This window comes from Pieris brassicae, chromosome 10 (genome assembly GCF_905147105.1).
Source record: "Pieris brassicae chromosome 10, ilPieBrab1.1, whole genome shotgun sequence".
Classification (NCBI taxonomy): Eukaryota; Metazoa; Arthropoda; class Insecta; order Lepidoptera; family Pieridae; genus Pieris; species Pieris brassicae.
Window position 1 is genome coordinate 5,531,161 of NC_059674.1, and position 17,045 is coordinate 5,548,205.

General features: G+C 32.6%; 3 protein-coding genes across 9 annotated transcripts in view; 2 read left to right on the forward strand and 1 right to left on the reverse strand.

The window, feature by feature from the left end:
* LOC123715650 (signal transducer and activator of transcription 5B) overlaps nt 1–1,744 on the reverse strand; it is a 28,943-nt gene extending 27,199 nt beyond the window's left edge. For 6 of the 7 annotated variants that reach the window (XM_045670855.1, XM_045670857.1, XM_045670853.1 and 3 more), the window contains exon 1: nt 1,577–1,744. The gene's annotated coding sequence lies outside the window, so the exon portion shown is untranslated. Of the gene's footprint in view, nt 1–1,423; nt 1,507–1,576 lie in introns of those variants that run through there. The other variant, XM_045670854.1, reaches the window with a different exon arrangement.
* Nucleotides 1,745–2,362: 618 nt separating this feature from the next.
* LOC123715074 (histone-lysine N-methyltransferase PRDM7-like) lies at nt 2,363–9,806 on the forward strand. Its single transcript, XM_045669892.1, has 6 exons — nt 2,363–2,441; nt 2,714–2,790; nt 4,455–4,548; nt 6,742–6,848; nt 7,783–7,928; nt 9,680–9,806. Exons 1-6 carry the CDS (start codon nt 2,363–2,365, stop codon nt 9,804–9,806), a joined length of 630 nt encoding a protein of 209 aa, XP_045525848.1.
* Nucleotides 9,807–14,322: 4,516 nt separating this feature from the next.
* On the forward strand, nt 14,323–15,876 carry LOC123715794 (gastrula zinc finger protein XlCGF8.2DB-like). The gene is made up of 2 exons (XM_045671104.1): nt 14,323–14,531; nt 14,642–15,876. The coding sequence occupies exon 2, from the start codon at nt 14,732–14,734 to the stop codon at nt 15,806–15,808; it is 1,077 nt and encodes a 358-aa protein (XP_045527060.1). The 5' UTR covers nt 14,323–14,531; nt 14,642–14,731; the 3' UTR covers nt 15,809–15,876.
* The last annotated feature ends 1,169 nt before the right edge of the window (nt 15,877–17,045 follow it).

The window sequence follows — 17,045 nt, forward strand, 5'->3', positions numbered from 1 at the left end:
TATTCTAGGAAATAATACAATCGGAAAACTGACTATACAAAAAGTTTAGAATAGACTACATAGGTTACTAAAATTTTTAGAGTAAAGACGATAAAGAAAGCAGCATTGGAATGATTAAAATAAGTAGTCACATTTTATGATGTTATGTATTGTGCATAATAAATAATAAAATGAAATATTAGAAAGACAGGCCTAATGCCTGTCTTTCTACATAATTTCCGGGTTCAGGGTAATGATTAGAGGCCTGTTACATATATGTTTATCTTTTGTAAATATGTATTTAATTTACTATGGCAAACTTGAAAAGATCTAGTTTAGAAATGAAACATTATAAGTTGAACTTATTTTAAATAAAGCCAAAATAAGCCATTATAAGTTGAAACTGTTTGAAATTACCAAAAAACAAACATTTTGTTTGTTCTGTTTTATACAATTTACAAAAAAACTATTGTTTTTCCAACGCTAGATTACTTAATTAACCCTTTATTTACTTAACTCATCACTGTTAAAATATATATAGATATTTATAATTTGTAGGTATGTGATATTAATTAATATGTAGATATTATGAAGTTTATAGCAGGTACCCAGATAGGCTCCTACCCACTTGTACACCACTTCTCGAAAAACAAATTTACCTAAAATTCTTACTTAAAAATAGTCTCTTTATTACTAACTAAAACTTTATATTACTATGGCTTGAATTTTATTTTGGCTATAATCACATATTAACTTTATTGATAAAACAAATATAGACACAATATTTTATCAGTATAAAAATTCAAAACCAGGAAAATATTATTGATTCAAATAATATCAACATTTACATTTATGTATGTGAACTATGTTAACGAAATTATCATTAAGGTAAGTCATTTTTTTAAAATTAAATCATTTCTAATTCTTCATAAATATTTGTATAATAGAAAAAAATATAAATACATATTGATATAAATTAATACATCTTGTTTATGTGTGTGTGTATTTATAACCTGCATATTAATTGTTTCTAAAGGATAAAGGTTTAAAAAAGCAAGAAAAGTCACATCCAAAAAAATTCAATTTGTAAGATTGTAGGATGCTTGATTGTGGAGATCTACTAAGAGGGTAGGTAAAAACCCTAAATAAAAAGCTTGCCCAAAGAAACCATGACATAAAAAGCATAGGCTGTAAAGTTATGAATCATGTAAATTGGGCTTCAATTATTTAAAAGTTCAGCCTTGTGAATAGAATGCAAATACAATTGATCACGTTAATGGTGTAAAAAATGCTGATTAAATACAAACGTTAACTGCGTACTTACCTCCTAAGATAAACACTCAACTATAAAAAGTTATATTAGCGCGCTATATTTGTAAAAGGGAAATAATAGGTAACCAAAGCACAGCTTGCCCGGGGAAGGCAATCACCTCGAGAAATTTACCTGTATCGAGCGATGTAAAATTCATTCCATTGCCGAGACACAATTCTCAGAATTCTACCGTGCACGCACACATAAAAACATTAAAGTTTGACGTCACACATGCTTAGAATTTTAATTTTAGCTATATCAACAACTTTACCATAGTTTAATTACCTGTTGCTGTGGTGTTTTACTTAGATATTGGCGATAACTTCATATTACTGATGGAAAAATCTATTTAAATTATAAATTTTAAATAAAATGTAATGTATAACAAAACATCTAAGTTACAGCTCCACCTAGCACAATCTCGTTTGAAATTTTATTTCTCGGAAATACGGAATTCGTTGACCGGCGGATCTGGTGACAACTGTCAAAACTTAAATGTCAGAAATGTATGTCGTGTACCACAGATGAAAATACGTATGGCTGTATGCAGTCATGTAAGGAATAGTTTATCTGTCCCAACTCCCAAGTCTAATGTATATCATGAAGTTTACCCCTGTTTTATTGTTTTACAGAGATATAGTAATTTGGCGGGAAAAGATGATAGCATTATGATCATCTATAGTCTATTAGTATTTTATTATCTAGAAATTGGAATATAGAATATTCAATCTAATATTGTTCATGCGGGAGCGGGTAATGATAGACTTGGGTTTTAAAATCTAATTAAAACAATAAATTGGCGGGGAAAGGTGGTAGCATTATGATCATCTAGAGTCTATTAGCATTATTTGATGTAGAAATTTGAATTTAGAATCTTCAATCTAATATTGTTTAAGCGGGAGCGGGTTATGATAAAGTTGGGTTTTAAAACATCATCAAAAATCTTGAACCCTTAAAAGAACGGGTGAGAAGGTTGTATTGAATAAACTTTTATCAATATAGAAATTATAATTTTAAACTAACCATATAAAACCAGACGTTTTCTAACGCTTTTACAATTATTTTACAGAAATGAGTCAATTCAACTTGCGAAAAAAAGCAAGATTAAGCTATTATGAAATCGAGGAACCAAACATCGATGAGTATATTTGTAAGTAATATCTATTCTATTGATTTGTTAGAAACTGAACTATAGAGGGCATTTCATATTTTATTGATTTATAATGTTTTGTTTATGTAAGCAAAATAACGCAATTTTAATTATTTGTTGCTCCAATAATTGATGAAAAGATAATTATTAAATTAATATGATTATTAATTATGCAAAGTTACGTTTAAAATAATTAGCTCTATCAGATAATTAGCGATTTTTTAGAGACATTCAAAAGATGGGCTAGGTTCACGTGTAAATTTTTGTTCTAGATTGTTCGGATTGCCGTGACTATGTGTTTGAATACTGTTCTATTCACGGACCATTGCTTGTCGTACCTGATAATAAGGTGAGTTGCAAACGTAATTTAATGTTAGGTTGTTTAAAAGCGTTCTATGAACATCAACTTTTCGGCTTATTAAAAAGCTAAACAAATGTAGGCGTGTAAAATATGATGTCTGATTTCGAGACGTCGTCATATGAAACGACGGTGCGTTACATTTGTTTTTTATTGGAATACGTCCACGCCATGTTACGTTACGTTACGTCACTTTTGTTATAAATTATCTTCATACCTTCGAATTATGCTTATGTTATCAAGAAGTCGTTATATAGAGAAATATCTAAATTATTTATCTATACAGCAAATAAACAGCTAGTATATGTCTTATATGATATAGTATATCTTCGGCTAAACAGATTATGATGAAATTTTTGTGTGTTTAAGTGGAGTCGAGTTTGATTTATATTATTAGATTGTTTTTGTATATTAGACGTATGTACAGGACAACATTTGTTCGGTCCGCTAGTGTTAGCCTTTTCGTATTGCGTAATAATGTAAAAATACCGTTTATATGTTAAGTCCTTATAATAACAGTTATAAGTGCCTTTTGGTTGAGATTTATATAATATTTATTTTCAATTTGCTGCTTTTTTGAAATGATTGACAATTTCTTGGTGTCAGGTCCTAGTCTTCAGATTTCAACAATCATTAAACAACACAAAAACTCAACATCATTGGGAACTGTTGTTAAAAGATCCTCCCTTACGATTGGAGGCACATCATCCTTCCCCTACAAGTTTAAAAACTAGTGACCATGCCCATTTTTACCCATTTTTATTTATCCTTGTAGCAGGCATTTTAAGCAACTTTTCTCTAAACCTCTCAAGCATCTACAGTAGAACCCGTTTAAGACGATCACGCTTAATACGATTTCACGCATAATACGCCACTTTACGCCAGTCCCTGCAACTTGAGACATATTTTCATACATTTCTTAACGCTTAATACGATTCGTCATCCCGCTTAAAACTCCCGAACCCTCACTTCGTGTTGAAAGAAGAAGAACCCGAGGTAGTGCAGGGTTTTCCTGGTTATGCTTCCATTGATGACAATGTAGCACCGTACGAAATTCAATCAAATGAAGATCTTATTGAGAATGTGCATAACACACAAAACGTGTAATAATGATGAAGACGAAGATGAGTCAACTCCGGTTTTGCCAAACGCCCAGACTGCAGCTGTTAATGATTTATTATGTAGCTATGTAGCTTCTTTGCGAAAGTTGAATAACGTGACTATGGACACAATAATTTTCAAAGTCATTTCTGAAGATCTGAATCAACTCTCCATACATGTACACGAGTTCTTCTGCTCTTTAAACTGGTTTCCTTATAAGGGAGCATTCAAGTATTACGTCACGCAATTTTTGGAGATTTTGAAATGCGCCTCCCCCCATGAATCGCGCCGTAACGTTTTCTGTATGCAATAGTAAAACGTTTCGTGATCACCCACCGACTCTTTTTACCTAAAACTTACCATTATGTGGTGTAAAGTACTGGAAAGTGGAAAATAATTTTAACAATGACGAGTAATTCAATCCCCGCCCCGCATAGTAAGGTTTTACAAGAGGACCCCCCCCCCCTCCAAATTCGTTACGTAATACTTGAACGCTCCCTAAGCAGATATATGTACCAGCAATGTGGAATATTTCGTGCTTTTCTTTTCTACAGGTTCCGGCTAAAACCAACTTCCCATCATTCGTTCCTCGCGCTGCGCTTACAATTCCTGATGTCTTTTTACACTTAGCACCTTCAACCATCCCTGGTAAGTTCAAAAATAGTTGATATAATACTTTTTTATAATTATATTTATTTGTTTACACTACGTTACACTACAATACAAAAAAAATTGAACATAATTAAATCAAAAGGAGGGAAACTGGCTGCCTTATCGCTTACGAGCGATCTCTTCCAGGCAACCACTACTAACGAGAAAATAAAATGTATTAAATTACATAAGATAGGCAAGTAGTGCAAAAATACATGTTATACACATTTATTAAGACAAAAATAAACCGGAACAAAAAAAACCTAGTCAAACCCTTAAAAGATTTTTTTGTAAAAGCTAGTTGACCTAGTTCTGGCGTCACCGGTACCTAGGTAACACTGAATATGTTTAAAAAATGAAAAACGGTTTAAGGTAGAAAGTTGGCAATACTTTTATTGTTATTCGATGTAATCTCCGTTCCTCTCTACACATCGTCGCATTCGATGGAACTGCTGAGAAAAGCAGTGGGCCCATTCTTCCTTAGGGGTCTCTTCTATGGCATTTTCGTACGCTTTCACCGCATCTTCAGGGCCCGTCAAGCTAATACTTCGAATTTTATCTTTAGTTCTTGGGTATGAAAGTGACAGGGCGCCAGGTCAGGACTGTATGGCGGATGACTCATTATCTTGACACCTGCCCTAGTCAAATATTCAATAGTCGTCGTTGGTTAAAGTATGGGGAAACTATCTGGTAGAAAGCTTCCTCACGCCTAAATGTTAGTGTAATATTTTTTTGAACTTAACTCATACCAATGCCTAGGCTTGCCCGTATCTGCTGATAGGTCACTCTTATCTTCCTCTATCATGCGTCGCACAGCACTGTCGTTATCTTTACAAGTCGCTGTTTAAGGACGTTCCTTACGCGGATCATCAGTGAGATTGCTACGTCCACTCTTAAACTCGTTAAACCAATTGTAAATAGTGGCACGAGATGGGGCTTCATTAAGAAATGCTAATCGCAGCCTATCCTAGCTTTGTTGTTGAGTAAGCCCACAACGAAAGTCATAATAAATTATTGACCGAAAATTTTCTCGCGTTAGGTTAATTTTCACGTGTAACAAGGGTTTTAGATTTGCTGCCAATTCACAAAAACAAATGACAAATGAATGCAATATACTACATTAGGTTGCCAAAGAGTTCTAAAATTGAAATTCAAAAAGTTTTCATTAGCAATGTTTCTAACTAGCCAGTTCTAAACATTTTTAGTGTTACCCACGTACTATTTACTAGGCGTCAACTTCAATCTTTAATTAGCGTATGTGCAATTGAACCCATGACCCAAGAGTCTCTACTCCAAAGGGAACAAAATCGAAGTTGGAAGAATGATTATTACATTTGAGATCGTTTATTATTCTCCGCCGCCCTAGCTTTTTTTGTATGCAAACAGCATATAGATTTAGGATCCAAATGCTGTAGGTTTACTCTTTTAGTGGTATTATTTAATATTTATGTATCTTTAAGAGTGTTCTTAAATGATCTTTGACAGTAGGCTATGGATTTGCAACATTAATCACGTAACTTTCCCATTATAAGACATAAGTAATAGTAACACAACACTGTAGAGCAGTGTTGGCCTAGTGGCTTCAGCGTACGACTCTCATCCCTGAGGTCGTAAGTTCGATCCCCGGACCAATGGACTTTCTGTCTATGTGCGCATTTTACTTTCGCTCGAACGCTGAAGTAAAATATCGTGACGAAACCGGCTTGCCGTAGACCCAAAAAAGTAGACTGCGTGTGTCAGGCACAGAAGGCTGATCACCTACTTGCCTATTCGATTAACAAATGATGATGAAATAGATACATAAATCTGAGGCTTGAAAACAACACAAAATTTGCGTGTTATATTATTATTATTATATATTAGGTAACAATATTTCTCATTTCTATTGATTTGTATTGCTCAGAGAATTAAAGGGTATTGTAATGTAATTCACGAAGTGTATTTAGTATAAGAAGAAAACATCTAATCTTTAAAAATCTGTGGAGAAGAAAGGACATTGGGTGGGACAAACTAACGGCCCTGTTTGAAAAAAAAGATCAAGTTAATATTTCTGGTTATTTTAAGTCGCTTAAAAAATAGTACCACAGTACGTAGCTAGGCAAGAATGTACATAGCGAAAAAAATTCGTATACTTTCGTAAGCTACCTAAAAACCTCTGCGCATACTAACTCGCCATCATTTGCCTTATAGATGCCGGACTGGGAGTATTTACTACGTTAACACTACCAAAGAACGTTCGTTTTGGGCCGTACAGGGGTAATATTACTCACAATGCTGCCTCAAATTACTGTTGGCAGGTACTGGTCATTATATATTAATATCTTCTAACTATTTTATATTATTCTTAAACCACGTGGAACCAGCTGCCCCCTGAAGTATTTAGAAGAAGTATTCGAACCAATTTGACTTAGGGTCCTTCCTGGCATTGAGAGTGTACATAGGCGGCGGTATAACTTAACATTAGGTGAGCCTCCTGCCCGTTTGCTCTCTGTTTTCTAAAAAAAAAACGAAGCATGTATATGGTATATGGCATGTTTTATTATGTTGTCATTGGTCACGGAACATGATAAATCCCAGAGGTCAATGGCTCAAACCCAGGTCGGTTTTTCTGTTTATGTACGCATTAAAACTCGTACGGAGAAAGAACATCGTGAGGAAACTGGCATGCCTTAGAGCAAACGTCTTTGCCTATAAAAAATCAAATGATTACGAAACAGATCATTGTCAGACCAAAACTGACACTTCTGGTTGTAGCGCTGGTTTATTTTTATTGAAGTGAAACTTCTTTATCGGCGTTGGAAAAAAAAAACCGTCACATTTTTCAGTTACGCGTCACATTTTTCCGTTACACTTTTTCTTGTCCCTACCACGGTTGATTCGAATCCATTAACAAAAGTATATAATAACGATAACAATGATAGTAATAAACCTATTACAATTAATGAAATTCTGTAATAGTCTTAGTAATAAGGTAAAATGAAATAATTGAATCATTTGTATTCATGACTATTAATAAAAGCCTTTTGTTAAACTTTATTTAACCAATTTATATAAAGTTGCATATAGTAGATCATTTTTCGAAAAATAAGGTCATAAAGAAGTTTCACTTTTTACGTGTGTACTAGTACACGCACACATTTTTTTAAACTCTTTATCTCATTCTGTGAAGCAATGTTAATACTTGTATTTTGTGATGTTGTTCAATAAATATCGCTTAATTTTTTACCATAGATATATGACAAAAATAATAAGCCATCCCATATGATAGACGCGTCAAACCCGAACAAATCAAATTGGATGCGATACGTCAATTGTTCGAGACATTGGTGCGAACAGAATTTAGTCGCATTTCAGTACCGAGGACATATTTATTACCGGTAACATTGTTTTATGATCGTACTCGTGATGACGCTATTGTTTATAGTTATTTTTGGACTACCCACTTACATTGTTACACCCGTCTGAACCGACGCACAAATTAAAAAAAAAAACAACTACAATTATTACAAAGGTTTATTAAAAGAAAATGTTAAAGTAAAAAAATTAATATTTTTTTATTTATTTTAAGCCTTAAAATATTTCCAGATCCACTAATATCTGGTTAACCTGTGTTACTAAATATTTGTAACAGTTAACTCTCCGGTAAAGGCCTCCTCCAAGGCTTGCCATCTTTCTCTATCTCGAGCTATTTGCATCCATTGAGGTCCCGAGATTTTTTCGATGTCATCATCCCATCGAGGGTAAGGTCTGCCTCTGTACCGTTTGCCTAGTGGGCCTCTCCATGTAGTTACTATCTTCGTCCACCTGTGATCTGTAACGCGTGCTACATGACCCGCCCACTTCCACTTCAGTTTTTTGGCGTGACTTAGAGCATCAATTGCTTTGCATCTTACTTTTATGAGTCTTATCTTGTCTACCTTTTGAATGTTTAGCATGCTTTCCTTCCATCCTTTCCTTGCAAAAAATTGAATAAAAAGACAAAAAAAGTAGTCTCTAAATTTGACTACAACTACACTACACAGGGAAGCTTTCTGGTATTAAAAAAAACTATGTGCGCTGGGAACTTATCTTTGGTCTATGGTTATATTATAGGCGACACGCCCAGGGCAAGCGTAACCTTGAAAAATGATATAGCCAAACCTTCGTCATGAATCTGCCAGATATTTTGAATACCTCAATAAATTTCAAACATTTTCATTTTACCGCTTTTTCTCCGACGTACTTTGCAAAACGGAATATTATTTTTCGGGTAATATATTGCCTATGCCAACGAATACTATTCTTTAGGTAAAATAATTTTAAAACAAGGTCTTTAACTCTATCATTTAGAATCTATATATACTTATATATATAAAAGTAATGTTGGCCTAGTGGCTTCAGCGTAGGACTCTCATCCCTGAGGTCGTAAGTTCGATCCCCGAACCAATGGACTTTCGGTCTATGTGCGCATTTAACATTAGCTCGAATGGTGAAGGAAAACATCGTGAGGAAACCGGCTTGCCTTTGACCCAAACAAGTCGACGGCGTGTGTCAGGCACAGTCAGCCTGACCTATTAGAGTAATAAATGATCATACAAACAAAAACCGAAATTTGAGCCCCAGATCTAAAAAGGTTGTAACACCATTGATTATTATTATTTATGATATATAATTCTACTGTGTTTGTTACCGAACTCCTCTTAAACGGCTGGACTGATTCGAACGAACTTTTTTGTACGCATTTGGGTGACGCCCAGGATGGTTTAGATTCAAATATCAGCCCGGCAGGTAGCGCTACAGTCGGTATCTAGGTTATTGATCTATACAGCAAATAAACAGCTGGTTTATATATAAATCTCCTGTGCATCCTTTGTAATTAAACTCCTAAACGACTGGGCAGATTTTGATGGAATTTGTTCAAGTGGAGTCGAGAATGATTCACATTATTAGATTTTTTTGTACATAAGACGTATGTACTGGACAGCGTCTGTCGGATCCGCTAGTATTAATATATATATTATTTAGTTATGTTATTTGTTCAAATAGAAATTAACAATATTTTGTACCCAAGAATTAAACCCACGACAATGAGGAGAAATATTTTGAATTGTCATGAACTGGTTGTTATTGTAAGATGATTTTATTTCAGTACAATAAAAACGATTCCCCGTTTTACTGAATTGATGGTTTTCTATGGAATTGAGTTTGCAAATAAACTTAAGATAGATTTTAGAAGATATCATAAGCCTCTCCTACCCGCAGGTATTTTTGTATGACAATAGAAATCGTAGTAAGCCATGCTCTCTAAAGCCGGGTATCCACTATGTTCGAGAACACGCTCCCGTAACCGCTCTGATGGAGACGGTAACCTGAATCTCCATAGAAACACGCATGCTCGAGTCCACGAACAGACTGAGCTCCCCTTTGTGTTCGCCCAATTTACCGCCACCCATTGGAGCGCGCACCGTTCACGCTCCAGGTTTGCAAACGTATCCACTACGCGGAGCTGTTGCAAGTGCGCGGAGCGCAAGAGGTTCGCGAACATAGTGGATACCCGGCTTAACAGATCGTGAGGATCTTCCATTTCAGATCCGCACTGTCTTAAATCCAAATCCACTTCATGTGTCAGACACACTGTTCACCTGCTGGCCTATAAAATAAAAATAATCAAACAAACCGTTGCGACCTCAGGCCGAATGCCATAGTTACCAGACACTGGATTATTATTATCAATGGAAATTGTAGTTATACAGTAGAATCATTAGTACAAACTTATTTACATGAAACGAATGGAGATTATAAATTTGTGTCGTAGTAATAGCGTAGTATGTTTGTAGAACATAGTAGATTAGACGGGTTTACAAAAGTATTTTAGTATTGTCTTTGGTTAACATAGCTTTTACACATTGAAAGAAAACAATTTTTTAACCGGATTAAAGCTATGTATATTATTATAAACTTATAATTATTTAACATAATTTTAAATTTCACCGTGACAACGCACGCTGTAAAGCACGCGAAACGTCGGAAAAATTAAATTTAAAATTATGAAAAATAATTATAAGTATACAATAATATTAATAGCTTTAATCCGGTTAAAACATTGTTTTCTTTCAAGAGTATTTTATTCACTACACGGCCTTATTTTCATTGTGAAATGGCCTTTAGGTATCCCCTAGGTATTTTGAAAAATGCAATACTAGGTTCCTCAATATTAGCAATAGTCGCTAATAATCTATTTAATTATCAAATTAATACGATTTTTTATTTCCTGTATATCCTTGTAATAGCTGTAACAAAACCCACCAAGCCACATAATCCAGCCTACATTGTCCAGTTACAACTCTATCATTGTATATGTAAACCTTTCAGAAAATTCACAGAAGAAATATATAGAAAAAGCAAAGGATGAAGCTGTTATTGTTGTTGAGAATAAGAGTAATGAAAATATAGTAGGTCCCGTTAATTCAAAGTGTGAAAAAGCTCATCCTTCTGTACCTAATAATAAAACTAAACAAGTAAAAAACAAAGTTAAATCTCAACGAAATGATACAAAAAAAATACACAAGCGTAAAGGAATTGTTAAAAAAGCAAAAGATAAAAATAATAATGCACTAAAAAATTCTGAAAATCTTAAACCAAAATTGCATGAAATTAAAACACAGGTAGAGACGCAAAATGAACAGGGCATGAATAATACTGAAAATAAAAATATGCCGATTAATAATATGTTTTATTGTGATAAGTGTGCGTATAGAGGGCTAACCCGTTACAAAACTTCTCACTTACAAATGCATGTTTTAAAAAGTTTCGATATAGAAGTATTTTCCTGTGACATTTGTCACTTTATTTGTCAAAATAAACAGTTACTAGAAAAGCATGGCAAATGTCACACTGGTGATTTATACTGTAATCTCTGTAATATATGTTTTAGAACAAAACAAAGTTTAAATAAACACAACAAAATACATACAGGCGAAAAGTCCTATATATGTAACATCTGTAATAAGGCATTTACACAAAATAGTGATTTAAATAAGCACATAAGAACACATACACGCGTAAAGTCTTATATATGTAACATCTGTAATAAGGCATTTACACAAAAAAATCATTTAACTACACACATAAGAATACATACAGGCGAAAAGTCTTATATATGTAACATCTGTAATAAGGCATTTACACAAAAAAATCATTTAACTACACACATAAGAATACATACAGGCGAAAAGTCTTATATATGTAACATCTGTAATAAGGCATTTACACAAAAAAATCATTTAACTACACACATAAGAATACATACAGGCGAAAAGTCTTATATATGTAACATCTGTAATAAGGCATTTACACAAAAACATAATTTAAATAATCACAACAAAATTCATACAGGCGAAAAGTCTTATATATGTAACATCTGTAATAAGGCATTTACACAAAAAAATCATTTAACTAAACACATAAAGGCCGATTGTAATAAAACTGAAACTTAAACAAAATCTTTAAGATAGAGAAATGTTATAGAAATAGAAAACTTATACGACTATTATAGTAAAGACCATTTAAGAATACACGTAATATATTAAAACATGATTATTTGAAATTTAAAATTATAAGAAATCTACAATATTGAATACTTGTGTATAATTAAAATCTTCGGCAAATTTAAATCTAATTTCACGCGACAACCCTCTTTTCTGTGTCATATATGATTGTACTGTACATGTGTATATCAATGAACTCCTCTTAAACGGCTGGACCGACTTGAATGTTTTTTTGATGCGTTTAGCCCTGGATTGTTTAGATTTAAAAATCAGCCCGGCACATGGCGCTCAGTCGGTACTATCAAACTTTGTTTAATATTAATATCGTAATCGCTTGAATTATCATGCAAGTTAATAGCTGTATTATATATATAAGCTGTATAACGCACAACGACAACGTCTGTCGGGTCCGATAGTATAGTGAAGTATATATTGGTTAGAGCTTGAGATAATTGTAACTTAGGATACGAACCCGCAAAGGAATCGGTATTCTTATATTATAATTTTTTTTGAAGTCTGTGGTAGTCATTAGACGAACATCATTTGGTCGTGTTACATTTTTGTATATAAAAGCGGCTTTTAAATATGCTTTTAATTAAACTTATTAAATAAACAAAAACACAAATACGACAGTAATTACGACTAGTGTTCTAGTATCGAAATCCGTAAATTTGAGTGGGCAAATGACGGGTCAGATCAGATACTCAGTCGATTATAACGCATATTCGCAAATCACCTGCTATTGACAAAGTGACCAAACTTGGAATGGGTTCACAATAGCCAATTGAACCGTAATGTCCAAGAGAAGCATGCCAAAAGCTACGTTTTTTTCCATTAAGCTCAATAATTTAACTAACTTAGCGATATCGATAAGAATCTTCTAGAATATGGTTTAATTTATTCTAAAGATGTTAGGTTTTTAAGTGTTTAAAGATAATAATTTTAGTTTTTTTTAGTTAATTTATTAAAGTAAATTATTTGTGTTTTGATTCCTAGTTTTGATTTAATTTATACAACACGTGTTGAACTTATTTTAATAACAGTTTGTAGTTAATAAATCTTTACTTTGTAAGATCTGTTTTATTTAAACCTCACCATAGCTATCTTTACCCCTTCATCCATATCCTGTTTACTTGGAACAATGGAGCAACATGTATTTAAATTCCTTTTTTATCTATCTTTATGAGAATTGGTTTTATTTTATAGATTATTTTCCATTACTAAGTTCCGTTCCATCCGATAATTATAATTGTATACCCGTTTCTCTGTTTTTACCCTGGACCATAATGCACAAACCGTGCGGACCATAAATTTTAGTCAAATTTGTTTTTGTCATTCTACCCAACGATTTGTAGCGACACTTTTCTGTTTTTACCCTGAGCCACAATGGACAAACCGTGCGGACCATGCATTTTAGTCAAATTTATGTTTTTGTCATTCTACCCAACGATTTGTAGCGACACCTACAAACTCTGGTTCAAATCTCTATGATAACGTCATACCCTGAAACGCGCTAACAGTTATTCCAGCCGCTGTAGATTTACATGATTGTTTTATTTGGAATGACAAAATATACCTCATGCTGCTTTTTTTAGAGCATTGGTCACATTACAAAATCCTAGTATGTATGTGTGTAGTATCCTAAATAATATGAATAATTATATTAATGTACGAAATAGCCTTTTTTCCTTATTTTTTCTTTATATTTTTATCATTTTCTATTTATCCTTCATGGGATTACCACCATCATAATCACAGCACAATTTACTTTTAAAAGTTCTTTTTCCAAAAGATAACAAGGTTTCGTCGATGACATTATAATGCGACATAATATCATTCCTTACGGACTTCATTTGTTAGTATATAAAACCACCAAAATTAGATAAACGGGTTTGGGACCACTAAGCACCAGCGCAGATGACTATAAATTTAATATCTAATTCATGCATTCACGTACATGCATAATATATAATATAAATTCCACTGCCACCAGTGTATGCAGTGACTATATTCTCGTAGAGTTATATTTATTCATAGAGTTATATTATTAAGTTCAAGTATCTTTAGGATTAATAAATTGAATTACAAATATATTTTCAAGGTACAAACGAAAGATTTCACAGATTACTTCCCGCTTAGGTGTGATTATATGATCTGTGCAATGCCAAAGATTGGAATAATGGCGGTAGTATAGAGGTTGACACCATTGACAGCTAGCTACCAAATTACCAATTCACAATTATTACTCCATTCTTGATTCTTCTTGTTCTGTGTTGTTAGTGACATGTTGGAAAAAGAATTACAATTTACAATCATAGCTTACTTTTGAAAACAAAACAATATTAAGTAACTTTTGTTTGTACATATTTTAGAAAATTGACGATAAATATTTGATATAAAGCAAATACAAAGACAGATTTTATTACACAAGCCTTGTTGAAAATCTTCAGAGGAGTAAGTACAGTTTTATTTATAATGTTTTTATTCCCTTCAGTTATTTTTTTCTTTAATTTTATTGTTTCTTTTTAAATATTACATTATTTACAATTAATCCTCATTTTCAGAAAACAGGTCGCAGAGTTTTGTGCAAGAATTTGCAGGTTATAAAATACTATTTTTTTATTTTGATGTAACATAATATAAAAGCCTTAACCATGTTCTCATGCAACAAATGTGAATATGAAGGCCCAGCAAATGTAAGACCATTTCATTTAAAGATGCATCTAAAAGAAACTGCTGGAGCTGCAATTTATACCTGTAACATCTGTTTATACAAATGTCCAGATGAAGCTATAATGGAGCAACATAAGAATTCTCATATTGAAACTGAATGTGAGAACATAAATGAAGGAGAGGTGGCATTTGAAAACAATTTTGACTATCACATTGAAATAGAGCGCCAAGAAAGCAAATATATTTGTGATATCTGCCATAAAAGTTTTGCAAAAAAATATTGCCTGGATCTTCACTATAGAATTCACAATAACGAAAGACCTTTTGTGTGTCCATACTGTGATAAAGGATGGATACAAAAAAGTGATTTGGAAAATCACTTGCGTGTGCATACAGGTGAACGTCCCTTTTCATGCAATGTTTGTGATGCAACATTTGCTAGAAAAACTAATTTAAATATGCATTTGAGAAAGCATTCAGGGAAACTGCCATATTCTTGTAATATATGTGAAAAGAAGTTTAACTACAAGCAAGGATTAGATTATCATTTACGGATACATTCTGGTGAACGCCCATATGTTTGTGGTGTTTGCAATGCTACCTTTAAACAAACTTCTACATTAAGATACCATAATATAATGAAACACTCGGCACAATTAGAATTTAAATGTGAAGTTTGTAATAAACAATTTTCTGGCCGAAGTAATTTCATTATCCATTGTAAAAGTCATACTGGAGAAAAACCTTATACATGTGAGTACTGCAAAAAAAAATTTACAAAAAAATTCTTGCTGGCAAACCATATTCGAACTCACACAGGTGAAAAGCCCTTTACATGTAATTTGTGCAATAAAAGTTATAGTCAACGAGTTAGTTTAAACTATCATAAAAAAAAACACATTGAGAAGCCATTCGAATGTTTTTTATGTGATAAAAAATTTGCAACTAAGAATTTATTAGATGATCATATTAGTACTCATGTTGATGTCATTAAAAAAGTTGAACCCGAAGAAACTGAAGAAAGTGAAGCTGATGATTTCTATCTTTTAATTGTATAGTTAATGTAAAAGTAGACAATGCTACCATTGTTCAATAATTTAATTTTTATTAAACTAGATTAATATTCTCTCGTCTTAATTTGTCAAAACATAATATTGATTTTATACTTAAGATATTCTGTTTCTCTCCAACATCCAATCCATCCAATAACAATAATGCTCGAGAAGTTAAATAAATGCACATCTGTGTTAAGACTAAAAGACTATTGAACCATAGCTACATCAATAATGCAATGTTTACTGACTGCCAATTTATAGATGTTTGTCTAACCTCAAAGTCAAAGTTGAGTTTTAGCGCTAATTATGACTTCCATATATTGAAATGTATTCTATTTCAACATACTTAGCACTAAGTCTTGACCATCTTATCCTTATCCAAAGGAGTCTAATTTGAGAATTATTACTTGATGTCCAAATGAGCAATTAACTCTTAAACTAAATTAACCTGTTCTTGGGTAACACATAGTGATACTCAGAGGTTTGATTTCCATAACATAAAATATGCAATGGAATGTTGACATATTTTCTATTGTATTGTATATTTAATAATTTTATAAAAAGAAGGATGGTATGGAACTAATATTAACTTATTAGTTCTAGTTGGAGACAGTAATTTTTACAGACCAAATATAAATGATACACAAAATTCTTGCAAATTTCCAATGTAACAATTTTTTTAAATATGTTTTTTATCTATAAAGCTGGTGGATACTTTTTTCAATAAAAACTATATTTTGTCCTTAGGGTTGAAGCCAGAGCTTTAGATTATATTAAAGAGTTTTGGTTATTTGAACACTTATATTGTTACAATTTGGTAATTTCGTTTTCTAGTACATAAGAAATTTACTTTTAGTAGAATAAATTTATTCTTAAGTGTAAATTATGTCACCAACAATTTTTTTTAAAGTTTGAACCATAGTTTTAATATATTGCGTGAAATAAATCATGATTATATTTAACAATTCTGTTTTAATTATTAATATTGATTCATACTTGAAAAAAAACAGTTACTTTTTTTAGTTAGGTATAATATAACTAGCCTTTACGACGACTTTATTTGTGTGGATAGCTTCGTTAAAAACTGTTATTACTGCTGTTACTGTTATTCTCGCGGGAAAATAGGCTTTAGACATATCACTTTTGACAGTCATGTCCACTGGGGACTGCCCCACTAACGTCAAACAAATTTGTATGGAAATGACGTGACAAAGCGCCTCTTGGATATCGTGGCGAAGCT

Bases quoted from the DNA above. Each gene is read 5' to 3' on its own strand.
- LOC123715074 (XM_045669892.1), top strand. From the start codon at position 2,363: ATGAGTCAATTCAACTTGCGAAAAAAAGCAAGATTAAGCTATTATGAA. The intron at 2,442-2,713 runs GTAAGTAATATC...TTTTTGTTCTAG, and splicing joins AAACATCGATGAGTATATTT to ATTGTTCGGATTGCCGTGAC. The intron at 7,929-9,679 runs GTAACATTGTTT...ATTTTATTTCAG, and splicing joins CGAGGACATATTTATTACCG to TACAATAAAAACGATTCCCC.
- LOC123715794 (XM_045671104.1), top strand. From the start codon at position 14,732: ATGTTCTCATGCAACAAATGTGAATATGAAGGCCCAGCAAATGTAAGA.